The following is a 13806-nucleotide window of genomic DNA, read 5'->3' as shown; positions in this document are numbered from 1 at the left end:
AAGGAAGGAAGGACGTCTTTCTTACACCATATGGAAGAATAAACTCAAATGGATTAAATACTTAAATGTAAGACCTAAAACCATAAAACTCATAGAAGAAAACATAGGCAGTAAACATTTTTGTCATTGCTCTTAGCAATATGTTTTTGGTTATGTGAGGGAAACGATAGAAAAAACAAATGGGTCTATATCAAACTAAAAAGTTTTGCACAGGGAAGTAAGTAATCAACAAAGTGAAAAGACAACCCACTGAGTGGCAAGAATATATTTGCTTACCACACAACACATTATATCCAAAATATATCAGGAATTCTACAAGTTAACCCCCCCCAAAAGAAAACAACACATACAAAAAAACCGCCCTAATTAAAAAATGGGCAGAGGACCTGAATAGACATTTCTCTAAAGACAGACAATGGCCAGTAGACATATGAAAAGATGCTCAGCATTCCTAATCATTAGGGAAATGGCAAATTAAAACCATGAGATATCACCTCACACCTGTGAGAATGGCTATCATAGATAAATCAAGAAACAACAAGTGTTGGCAAGGACGTTGAGAAAAGGGAACCCCTTCTCACTGTTGATAGAATTTTACATTGTTGGCAGCCACTATGGAAAACAGTATGGAGGTTCCTTGGAAAATTAAAAATATTACTTTGCAATTAAATTAAAAGTATGACCTCGAAATTCCTAACACAAATTGGAAAAGATATATGCACCCTTATGTTCATTACAGAATTATTTATAATAGCCAAGATTTGGAAGCAACTTAAGGATCCATCGCTAGTCAATTGGTATGTATACAGTGGAATGTTACTGAGCCATAAAAAGAACAAAATCTTGCCATTTGTGACAACATGGATGAACCTAGAATTATTATGGTATGTGAAATAACTCAGGCAGAGAAAGACAAATACATGAATTCCCTTACATGTAGAATCTAAAAAGCAGAATAAACAAAATAGAAAAAAAAAAAAGAAGTCTTGGGTGATACAATATCCAGTAAATATGTTAGATATTTTTTCTTAAGTTACATTATTCTTTTCCCATTGGAAACTGGAAGGCAGGATGGAAAGTAGAAAGACTGCAGAACTTAGAGCCATGTCAGCTTGTATTGAGATCTTGGCTCTTTCACTATTGTCTGTGTGATCTTGGACAAATGATTTAATCTGTTGCAAGTTACATGACCTCGTTTAGCTTTAGCATCTTCGTCTTTAAATAAGGAGAATGAAGATTAGTATCTTTTGGAGTGATGAGGATTGTTAAATCATAATGTCATATGAAAAGCACAATGACTATCATACATTAAGTATTCAGTAAATGATAATACGTTTTCTTTAAAAGATTCTTTGGGTTATAGTCTCCCTAAGTCAAATGGAATGTCAGAGAAACTTTTGCAAGTCTCATGTCTTTAACCATCTCATAGCACTTGTTTTTGTTGTAGATTGATAACAAGGGCAATCACCTTCTAGTCCATGAAGAATCGTCCATCAACACGCCTGCTGTCGGTGCAGCCCATGTGATCAAGAGGTACACTGCTCGGGCGCCTGATGAACTGACCTTAGAGGTAAACGCCTAAAGTTGCTGCTCTGGGTTAGCTCGGCCTCCTCCTTAACCGTGTTAATCATTTTTTAATGAGAAGCACCAGGTTTTTCGTACCCCATTATCGTTTCTCTTGGCCTGCCATTTATGTTCACTGAAATGACTGTATTCATCTTTAAAAATTTCAACTTTAGTGTCTCCCATTTCTCTAGGCCGTCATTCCTGCTCTCCTTCCCCTACTCCATGCAAATACATCTCCACCCCAAGTGTGGATTGAATGCCATTCTGAACCCTTCGCCTGGTTCATCACCAAGTGTCACTTAATTCCATTCACTCGTAACTGTTTTCCTGTTGGGCTCTGTTAGCTTCTTGAAAGCCAGGTCTCGGTCTTTTCTTCTTACTTTATGTTTTCAGTACCTCAAAAATGATACCCAGTGATACTTCTTTCTTCTCATTGTTTGTTCAAAGACTGAGCTAATGATGTGTGAGAAGAGAAATGAACATTTCCTGCTTTCAGATGCAAAAGGAGGGGAAGTAATTTCTTCCTTTAATATCGGCAGATGAGAGAGAAAAACCAAAATGCTAACAGTATTCAGTTTAAGGAAAGTCAATATAAATTTTTACTGTATAGCATCTGAACTGTTCTCAAACTTAATTTTTAGGTTCTAGACCCAGAGCAATGTAGATCTTGAAAGATGCCAAGTCAGTTAGCAAACGTGGCTTTGTAAAGGTGACTCTTCCCTGACTTAAAATATTCATTGTGGATACACAAAGAAAAATTCCTAAAGCAACATGAGACACATTTGTAACATTGCTGCGCAGTACTTAACTTTGCTCTGTCACAGGGAGCATCACTTGCTTTGATCGAAGAAGGTAACTTCCATTAAATACGTTATTAAAAATGATGATTGCCATTTTATATTAATGATTTTGTAAAAGTTTGTGCAAACTCACTAGTTTTTTTTGTTGTTTGTTTTTTGGTTTTTTTTGAGTGAGGGGATAAGCTATTATACCTTCTATGGAAAGAAGTGTAGTTTTCCAAATTTTACTAAGAATAACCCAGGAATTGTACACATCTTGGGCCTGTCTCCGATGATTAAGTAAGATGATGCCAAGTGCTCAGCACAGTGCCTGGCACGTGGCAAGCGCTCGCTCATTGTGTATTAACAGAAGCTGCTGTTGCTCTAACTGTGAGAATATCTGCCTTTTATAAGTGAATTCGGTCACTTTCAGTAGCAGCAGTAAGAGAGGATTGTAACAGCTGATGGGGTGACGCCTAAGCCTTCAAAAACCTTACGCCGTCAAGCTGGCTTCCTGCAGTCACTGCTCCGGTGATGCCTAATCCCAGTCTTTTTTTTTTTTTTTTATCCCAGTCTTTGTTCTGCGTTACTTTTTGTAGCCCTCTCCTTAACAGATGGTTAAAGTTATTATTAAATTCTTTACAGAAAGAGATAGTATGGTTTTTCAGAAAAACTAGCCAGAGAGGAAGATAGTGCTTTTACCTTTGCGTTCCAGTTCAGGTTAAATTCGAGACCTAACAGTTGGTTTAAAATTTGACTGAACGCATTTCCCTTATGTTTTATTCTCCTAGGTGGGCGACATCGTTTCTGTGATCGACATGCCCCCGAAAGTGTTAAGCACGTGGTGGAGAGGCAAGCACGGATTCCAGGTAGGCAGTGGAGAATCGGGTGTGGAAAAGGTGAAAGAGCAGTTTTTCTTGGTTCTTCGGTAATATTTTGGTTTACAGCGTGTATTGGCAATAGACTTTACCGTCAGAATTCTGCGTGCAGGGGTAGAAAAATGTAGCTGATGCTAGACCTGGGTTTTCTTTTCCAGTTACTAATGTGGTTATTTTTACTGCCTCCTCCTTTCCCAAATGGTGATATAGCCGAAGTGCGAGCAGAATCACAGGCCTGACGATCACTTTGCGAGTATCAGGCCTGTGACTCTATATTGCTTCTAATATTGTTTTTAAATCATGGTTTCCATGAGGCTATGCTAGGTACAGATTTATCTCCCTAACTGTTTTATTTAGAGTCACACAAATTAGTTTATTGCCTAAACAAACTAAGTTTTTTAAAAAGAAATTAGAATAAAATAACTCGTTAAAAATTAGTTTATTGCCAAAACAAATTATTTAAAATAAATACAGGGTTTCTAAGCTTTAAGAATTGATTTGTAATTGATAACGAACGGTGTTTTTTAATATTACAAATGCTGTTTTTTCATCCTGATTGGTCTTGGAAAGGGGAGTCTTACCTGTTTAGATCATGTTGGAGTATGCCTGTGATTTGGGCTGTGGAGCGCCCATAAAACCAGGGACAGGTCTTAAATGTCAAAACTTCATTTAAAAAAGGAATCTAGTACTTTAAGGAACGAATCCACTCTTCCTTGCTGTTCCTGAACAGTAGTCCATTTGTAAGTGCATCTTGCTATGGTTTATTGCAGGGGGGTGTGCGTGGGAAGACACGTGTTAAAGCATCGGTTATGTGCACAGTATTGCGAGGGTCTTCATACACGTTTTCTTTAATCTTTGAAGAACTTCATGGCAGTTGCTATCCCCCATTTTATGGAGAGGATACAGTTTTGAGAGGATTAATAAGCAGCTAAGATGCCAGATCAGTAAGTAAGTGATGGAGGACCTTTATCTGCCAAGGGCCACTTGGATATTTGTAACATCATTTGCGGGCCATACAAAACTATCAGCTTAAAAATTAGCCGGCTCTATTTGGTCAAACATTTAATTAACTCACCCCTAATGCCTTGGCAGGGTGCGACCAAAGGATTTTGTGGGCCTAATACGGCCTGTGGGCCAGACGTTCCCCACCTCTGGACTAGGGACTCAAATCGGGGCTGCTGAGTCGCATCGCCTGAAGAGCATGAGGGTGATTTCTACACTGACTCTCCTGTTCTTGATCTTCTCCACCTCACTTTCCTGCTCTAGAGAAGAAACATCTTTTCTTTTTTCTTTTTTCAAATATATTTTATTGATTTTTTTACAGAGAGGAAGGGAGAGGGATAGAGAGTTAGAAACGTCGATGAGAGAGAAACATCGATCAGCCGTCTCCTGCACACCCCCCCACTGGGGATGTGCCTGCAACCAAGGTACATGCCCTTGACTGGAATTGAACCTGGGACCCTTCAGTCCGCAGTCCGATGACGCTCTATCCACTGAGCAAAACCGGTTAGGGGGAAACATCTTTTCTTTGTAGCCAACAGGGATGTTACAAAGATTAAGCAACTGTGGGCTGCAAAACATTCAGGTTGCTGGTGGAAACTGCCGTTACCAGAGGCTACATTTTTACATGATGACTAGTACCTTGTATCCGGAAAAACTCCTCTTCAGGTTACTTGTGACAGTGTTGACTCTTGTTAGGTAAACTTGTGAGTAGATGCTGATCTCCTCTCAGATATTCTGTTGAGAGAGGGAGAGAATCGTAATTTACTCCGTATAGGGTCAGTTCTCACTTCCCATGGTCAATAGGTCCTGGGACTTTAATCGAAACGATATAATAAAGCTTGTTTGACCACAGGCTAATTGATAGAAACAGTTGTGTTCCTACGGCATCTCATCAACGTTATGACTAAATGAAGTGACATTGAATGAAGCCATGTTATTCCAGGACCTCTGTATATGATAATTATAGATCAGATCCCTTTACTATCCTGAGTTTTAAGTTTGAAATAACTGGAATAATGGCTTAGTCCACTGGTTTTCATAATAAAAAACAAAACAAAACACAACAGAGGAACTTTTAATCCAACAGAACTTACATTGAACCTCACTGTGAGAACATGTAACAGGGGAGCTACCCTGGTTAGTTTGGTCAGGCACCCTGGGCCTCGTGCCCCATGGAACATGCCTGGTTGACCTCTCTCAGACCTCCTGCGACATCCCAGAGGGGCCTCCGTGGAGTGTGTACAGGTAACACTGCTGGAAAACCACTAGTTTACCTGGTAGGTTACTAGTACTCCTTATTTTTTTGTGGTGGATATATTATATCAAAGGCTATTTTATAATTTGGACTTTTAAAAGCCAGTTAAGCCCAGCCTGTGTGGTTAAGTGGTTGAGCATCGACCCATGCACCAAGAGCATCGACCCACGCACCAAGAGGTAGACAGTTTGATTCCCAGTCAGGGCACGTGCCAGAGTTTCAGGTTTCGGGCTTCATCCCCCGTTGGGTCCTTGCAGGAGGCAGTCAATCAATGTTTCTTGCTCATTGGTGTTTCTATCTATATCTCTAAAAAATCAATAAAAGCATTGCTTTTTAAAAAGCCAGTTAAAGGTTTCTCTCTATTTCTTCTTCTCATTACAGCAGTCCCTTTACCATTTCTTGCAATTCTGGCTTGGTGTGGTGATAAACTCCTTTAGCCTTTTTTTTTTTTTTTTTTTTTTTTTTGGTCTGGAAAGCTCTTTATTTCACCACCTATTTTGAATGATAGCCTTGCTGGATATAGTAATATTGGTTCCAGATCCTTGCTTTTCATTACCTTGAGCTATTCTCTTCTGGCCTATAGAGTTTCTGATGAGAAATCAGCTGACAGCCTTATGGGAGCTCCTTTGTAGGAAACAAATTGCTTTTCTCTTGCTGACTTTAAGATTCTCTCTGTCTTTAATTTTTGGCATTTTTATTATGATATGTCTGGGCATGGGCCTGTTTGTGTTCTTCTTGCTTGGGGATTTCTGTGCTTCCTGAACTTGGGTGACTTTTTCCTTCACCAGGTTAGGAAGTTTTCTGCCATTATTTCTTCAGACATGTTCGCCATCCCTCCTTAACTTTCTTCCCCTTCTGTCACATCTATTATGAGGATATTGTTACCTTTCATGTTGAACCGCAGCTCCCTTAAGCTGTTCTCCTGTTTTTTGATAGTTTTTTTTTTCTTTTTGGTTCTCTGATTGAGTGATTTTTTCCAACCTTGTCTTCTAATTTACTGATTTGATTCTCAGCTTACCCTAATCTGCTGTGTATTCCTTCCAATGTGTTCTTAGTGCTGTGCCATTCTTTATTTCTGACTGTTCTTTTTTTCATAGTTACTGTATGTTTTCTCGTGCTGTTGAGCATCTTTACCATCATTATTCTGAACACTATGTCAGATAAACTTCTTATCTCCATTTCATTCATCTCTTCTTCTGGAGAACTATCTTGTTCTTTCATTTGGGGGTTGTTTTTTGGTCTCCCCATTTTGGAGCCTGTTTGGGTTTGTGACTATGTAATAGGTAGATCTGCTATGCCTCCCAATCTCTAATGAAAGACAGTTATCTGTTTCTGACTAATTAGATCTGGTAAAGACTCAAAGCCTCCAGAGATCTGCCTCTGCCTGCAGACTGATTGGATTTATGCTTCCCTCAGGCAATCATCCACAGGTGTAGCCAGAGGTTTCCCAATAAGGTGGGTCAACTGTCTTCCTCCCAGGCAAAAACCTCCTGGATAGCAGAGGTCTGCCTGGAAAGATGACCTCCGCAGGGTGAGGGAATGACTCAGCACAGGAAACTGGGGTGCCTACCTTACAAGATCTAAGCCTAGAGCCCCAACCCTGGCCTCTGTTCACATATCTCCAGTCACAGCCCAAGGTGTGGCAGCACACGAAATTTTGTGTGTTGGCCCTTGGAGAGGGTGACTGCATATCCAGCCATCTATCCCTGACAGACAGTAACTCTGCAGCTTTTGATAGCCAGGTGTTATGTGGCACCTTTCTCAGTTCTGGTGCTCTCTGCTGGGGGCCCCGGCTTGGGGCTTAGACCCAGAGTTCTCAGTGGCAACCCCCACAGCTGACATAGTTCTTCAGAACGTCAGTTGCTGTCTGTGGGAGCCTGGCCAGACCTTTTGCGCCTCCTCCCTTCCTACCAGTCTCTGTGCAGTCTCCACTTTCCATCCTTGGTTACCAAGGTTTTCTCCTTCAGTTAATTATTCAGGATAAAAAAGCAACAACAAAAAAAGCCAGTTTATATGCTAAAGGGATTATTAGATAAATTTGTTCTTTACATAAGAACATTTTTTTATGTGACTCCTTTTAGAAGGGTGATAATTTGATTTTTAAAATTTATGTAATGTAAATTGTCTGAATTCCTGGTGTTTCATATATTCTGGTGTAGATGGATGATACAGGTTCGGAATGCGAATAATCATCATCTTTATTTTTGTGAGATTGTTTTGTTTCGAAGGTTCATCTTCTTGCTAGGACTATCATTACCACATACTGCAGACGGAGTGACTTAAACAGCACAAGTTTCCTTTCTCAGCCTTCTGGAGGCTGGAGGTCCAAGGGTCAGGGTTATTGCCAGGGTCGCTTTCTTCTGAACCCCCTCTGCTTGGCTTTCAGGTGTCCCCTTTTTGCTGTCCTCACATGCATTTTTTCTCTCTGTGTGCACACATACTCGGTGTTTTTGTCCCTGTATCCTAATTTCATCTTAGAAGGACAGCAGGCAGATTAGAATGGACACATCTCAATGACCTCATTTAACTTTAATTGCCTTTTTAAAGGCCCTGCCTTCAAATATATTCTGAGATTCTGGGGGCCGGGGCTTCAAAATACGAAGAGGTTTCAACCAGTCATGGATGGCTAGGTGGTTGAGGTCTCCTTTGGGGCTGGTGTGAAGGCCCTCAGGGACTCTCACGTAAACTTGATAAGCAGCAGGGCCCTCCCTGAGCCAGGCTGGCCCTCTGGCGAGGGCGGGCAGAGCTTGGGGGCATTGGCCATGACTGCAGACTAGGATGTTACAGAGATTAAGCAACCATGGACTGCAAAGCAGTGGGTGCTCAGCCCCCCTGATGTCCCAGCACCGAGGAGGCCGCGCAGCATCCGAGAAGTTGTCCACCTCGAGCTCACAGGCTGGTGTCCGGCCTTTGTTCATTCATGGCAGAAGGCCTTCCTGGCGCTGGGCACTGTGCTCTGATGCGGTACAAAGGGGCAGGCAGGCCCTGGTGCTCTTCTTGGGACCTCGCAGAAGAGTGGAGGCTTAGAGCCCAGAAAGCTCCCTGTCAGGCCCTGGAGGAGGTGGCTTTTGAGTGCTGAGCCTTGTGTATGTCTTCTGAGGGCAGGATGTCCACATGCCCCAGGCGGACTGGCCAGACATGGAATAGCCGTGGGGCTGGTTGGCCAGCTTGACCAGTTCTGGTCCCACAGATGGACTCTGTACACTGGGCTCTGTGAGTAGACCAAGGGGGAAGCACAGAGACAGGAAGCCAGATAGTGCGGGAGGAGACAGGGCTTGATTGGCCTTAAGGTGGCCTGGCCGGTGGTCTTCCTGAGGATCGAGACCAGTGAGAGCAGACCACTCCCCAAAGAGTGATGGGAGCTAGGATGTGGCCGCTGCTTCCCAGGTGGAGGCGACTGAGGTGTGCTGCTCTCGCAGCGCGCCCTCGGCTCGCAGATCCCAGGGGTCCCCACCGGCAGGTCTGCTTCACCTTGATGTGCTCTGACATTTCACATGGACTCCACTTGGTCTCTTGTCTCGGTCACATGGTTGCTTATTTCCTTTCTGGCTTGCTGTCAGGGCATGACCAGGTGTGGTAACTGCGCCGTGGCTGGGTTGTGACTTTACTTTATTATTATTTTAAAAAATAAATAATAGACCTTAGATTTTAGTACAAACTTACAGAGTAATTGAGTAGATAGTACACAGTTTCATATAATACCTCCCCAGACACACACAGTTTTTCATATCATGAACATCTTGCTTTATAATTCATTGAACAAAATGCCCTGTGCGCCACGTACTTAACCCCTCTCTCCTCCTGACCCTGAAAACCACTGATCAGTTACTGTCTGCATGGTTTTGCCTTTTGTAAAACATCATGTGGTTGGAATTCTGCAGTATCTCTCTTTTTCAAATGTAGCAAAATGCATTTAAGCTTCCTTCATGTCTTTTTATGGTTTGCCAATCTCTTTTTAAAATATGGTTGATTGATTGACTTAAGAGAGAGAGTGAAGGGGGGAGAGAGGGAAACATCGATGTGAGAGAGGAACATCAATCAGTTGCCTGCCATACGCTCCTGGGCCAGGGATTGTACCCACAGCCTGGGCATGTACCCTGACTGAGAATAGAACCCACAACCTCGATGTGCCCTGACCGGCAATTAAACCCACCACCGTTCAGTGTACTGTTACGACACTCCAACCAACCGAGCCACACTAGCTAGGGCAGTGATGGTGAACCTATGACACGCGTACTCATTTTTTTGGTTGATTTTTCTTTGTTAAATGGCATTTAAATATATAAAATAAATATCCAAAAATATAAGTCTTTGTTTTACTATGGTTGCAAATATCAAAAAATTTCTATATGTGACACGGCACCAGAGTTAAGTTAGGGTTTTTCAAAATGCTGACACGCCGAGCTCAAAAGGTTCGCCATCACTGAGCTAGGGCTTGATGCGCTCTCTCTCTCTCTCTCTCTCTCTCGCTCTTTTATCACTCTCTCATGTTCACTGTTATGGATGTGCCAGAGTTTATTGTTAAAGGACTTCTTGGTTTCTTCCAGTTTGGGGCAATTATGAGGAATGCTGTTCTAAAGGTAAACACCCATGTGCAGGCTTTTGTGTGGCTGTACGTTTTCAGCTCCTTTGGGTGAATACCCAGGAGTGCAGCTGCTGGATCCTATGCAAAGCCTCTGCTTAGCTCTGTAAGAACCAGCTGTCTTTCAGCGGGATCGGACCATCTTGCATCTCTATAGCGATACTGCTGCTTGGCTTTCTCACCAGCATTTGATAGCTGTCCGTGGTTTGGGATTTCAGCCATTCTAATAGCTGGGTAGTGAGTGGTATTGCATTGTTGTCCTAATTTGCAAATAAGTCGGTCCAAGGAAAAGCACTTACTAATATAATATACTAAAGGTGCTATCCTGCCCTCTTCATTCTTCCATTACCAATACTTCTCTCCGTTCTCCCTTCCCCAGATTCTGAAACTTTAGTGTATTTAAGACGCACCAGGGGAACATGTTAAAATATAAACCCCCAGGACCTAATCCCCTCCATTCTGTCTCAGTGGCTGTGGGATGGGATTCTGGTCTAGGTGTTCCTCAGTCCAGTCTCCAGGCTCAGCGCTGACTCTGTGCTATAGGTAAGCTCCGAGTCAGCCTGTGCATGCTAGAGATCGGCATTTGCCAAGTTCTAGTCTGTGCGTTGCTTTAGCCTAAGCCATCATTTAGCGGTGGGAACAGAAGGATTAGTTCATCCCCGTGTTTAAATTATACCATGACTCCGTGTCTTTTCTTAAACTCTGGGAGTAGGAAGTGTTATATTCACTATAGTAATTTGAAATTCTGAAAATCTGTCCTTTATTTTTTTGTCTCTTAAAGGGTATTGAATCTTTTGTTTTCTGAGGTGTTTCATCAGATAATGTACTTTAGCCAAAAAATACACTTTGATTTTTTTCTTTTTTTGACTAAATGGCATCGGCTTTTGTGGCTGCCTGTAGACTCCTATTGGAAACAGGAGGTGAGTGTGTGGGAAGCCTTCTCTTCATAGGTTAAAGGCACCACACAGGTATAATGTGCTGATGTCTTGGTTTGTCTGTTTTCTCTGGAAGCCACAAGCATCAGAAGGATCTGAGAACCCAGCTACAGCTCGATATTCTTTTTTTTTTTAATATATTTTATTGATTTTTTACAGAGAGGAAGGGAGAGGGATAGAGAGTTAGAAACATCGATGAGAGAGAAACATCGATCAGGTGCCTCCTGCACACCTCCCACTGGGGATGTGCCCGCAACCCAGGTACATGCCCTTGACCGGAATCGAACCTGGGACCCTTCAGTCCGCAGGCTGACGCTCTATCCACTGAGCCAAACCGGTTTCGGCAGCTCGATATTCTTAATCAGAATCTTGGGTGGGGGTGGTGAGGGGCGTGGGGACAGAATCTGAATTTATCAGGTTCCTCAGATGAAGGGCAAAATTTGAGAACCACTGATCTCGCCTCCCCTTGTGTATCTTGTGCCCAGATCAAACAAGAAATCAAACACAGTTTAGCAAATGTTCTCTTCTCCCCCAGAAACATCTTCCTTACAGCGCATTTGGGAGGTTCACCTAGTGCCGTGGTCGGCAAACTGTGGCTCGAGAGCCACATGCGGCTCTTTGGCCCCTTGAGTGTGGCTCTTCCACAAAATACCGACTTCTGCGCATGGGCCACGAAGTTTCAATCGCACTGTACGTGCGCTCCCGCACGTGGTATTTTGTGGAAGAGACACACTCAAGGGGCCAAAGAGCCGCATGTGGCTCGTGAGCCGCAGTTTGCCGACCATGGACCTAGTGGATACATTTCGTTGAGAGATGGACAGGATTTCACGCAGCTCGCGTTCCCCTGGTTCTCCACCGGGTGGTAGAGGACCAGCTATTTTTTTTCTCAGTTACCACAGGCTGTTCTGTAAGTGCTTTTGTGCACACATCTCAGAGAAGCAATTCTTGGGCAATAAACATGTTCTTACCTCAGGAGTTTAATGTGGTTCCAAATAACTTGTTTTCAGAAAAGTATTCTTTAGGCGAAATGGAGATATTCGGAAACCTTGCCCATTTGTAGTAGTTTAATGGGAGAAGGCCGTTTGCCTGGTTATTTATATGAAACCCATCATCTGTTTGTACAGAATCCAAAGCTGCACTTTTCATTACTCAAAATTAAATGGAGCAGAATATTTCCTTTCCAGCTCATTGACGGGGTTCGTGTACTGTAATTTTTCATCTGTAATGTTATATAATTTCAAGGGAAGAAGAAGTATGTGACACTACAAGTAGAAGTGACTTGTAACACTTTCCGGGCGGTTCTCAGATGAGCTGTTCTGTTTTCGCCTTTAGTTCTCACAACCCTGAGAGAGGTACCATTATTATCTCTGCTTTACTGATGAGAAAACTGAAGCAGACAAGAGTGAAACAACTCGCCAGTGCTACTCGGCTGTTTAGTGCCAGAGCTGAGAAACCTAGGGATTCTGGGTAAAGAACAGGTCATAGAAGTAAGTTGATGAACCAGTTGTGGCTTCCACTTGTCTACTTGTGTGAGTCATGGGTTTCTGTAGTAAAGCAGAAGATAGTGGATCATCTGGGCCTAAACTGTCATTTAAAAATTACAGAATTCCAGAGATAAAGGAATTTAGGTACAGTGTTCTGACTCACAACGACAGTAGGTAGTGGTGTAGCCAGGAGCAGAACACAAGGTTGGTGAGTTCCAATTTTGTATTTTTCCCTCCTTGGATCACAAAAACATGTATATTTTCTTCTATATTTCTTGTTGCTGGTTTTATTTTTCTTAGTGGTGCCATTAGCAGCTGCCATAGATATATCTTTGTTCCTTGATAGCTTTTTGTTAATTTATAGCATCAGAATACATCCTGCCAAATGATGTTTAACATTCAGTTTCATGAAAACTATTTACTAAATGGCTCAGAGCAATAGTTCTTAACCTCATCAATTTTTATAACCCTTTGTTATGCTAAGTATTTTCTAAGCTCCTTCTTTAAGATTCTGAAGTGAGATGCACAAATGATATAAATGTACAAATGAAATAACTACCCACAAACACAGTTTCAAAAAAGTCAGCATAATTTTTCACCTATAATACAATGAAGAACAAAGGAAAGTAATTTATGTATTTAAAATACACAATATATATTTAAAATATAAATACTGGGGACAACTGTGTGAGAATCTTGTTACAGATTAGCAGCGTTAATGTCAGTCAGAAAATATAAACTCCATTTATAATAGCATTAAAATATGAAATATTTAGGGATGTATCTGAAAAAAAAGAAATGAAAGATCTGTTTACTGAAAACTATACAACATTTCTGGGAGAAGTCAAAGAATCTATAATAATAAAAGCGTAATGTGCTAATTAGACTGGATGACCTTCCAGATGAAGCCAGGGCTTTGAGGGAAGCCCAGGTCCCGGGTACCGGAGGGAAGCCGGTGCCAGCAGCTGGGGGAAGGAAGGCCTACTCTTGCATGAATTTCGTGCATTGGGCCTCTAGTATCCAAATAAATGGAGAGATTCATCCTGTGTATGGGTCGGGCATCTTTATATTGCCGAGGTGTCATTTCTCCCTAAATTGATCCCAGTCAAAATCTCAGCAAACTCCTTTTGTAGAAATTGATAAGCAGATGAAACAAGTCGTATGAAATACAAAGGACCTAGAATAGAACAACTAAAACAGATCTTAAAGAGAACTAAACGAACCCTAATTGAAGAGTTACTATACAGCGACAATATCAAGAGAGTGTTTTCTTCTCTTGCATCAAGTGGCCTCTGTTGGCTTCCTGCAAAACGATATTTCATTAC

At 42.0% G+C, this 13806-nt stretch overlaps 1 protein-coding gene across 5 annotated transcripts in view; it reads left to right on the top strand.

Moving 5' to 3' along the window:
* Window positions 1-13806, top strand: part of ARHGAP32 (Rho GTPase activating protein 32) — a 174248-nt gene that overhangs the window by 117941 nt on the left and 42501 nt on the right. For 4 of the 5 annotated variants that reach the window (XM_059676653.1, XM_059676650.1, XM_059676651.1 and 1 more), the window contains 2 exons: window positions 1448-1570; window positions 3137-3214. In XM_059676653.1, the coding sequence (XP_059532636.1) occupies window positions 1448-1570; window positions 3137-3214 (201 nt within the window). Of the gene's footprint in view, window positions 1-1447; window positions 1571-3136; window positions 3215-13806 lie in introns of those variants that run through there. The other variant, XM_059676655.1, reaches the window with a different exon arrangement.

The sequence above is a fragment of the Myotis daubentonii genome, chromosome 19, assembly GCF_963259705.1.
Source record: "Myotis daubentonii chromosome 19, mMyoDau2.1, whole genome shotgun sequence".
NCBI lineage: Eukaryota > Metazoa > Chordata > Mammalia > Chiroptera > Vespertilionidae > Myotis > Myotis daubentonii.
Note: the sequence above shows the minus strand (reverse complement) of the source record. Positions and strands in the feature narration are given on the sequence as shown.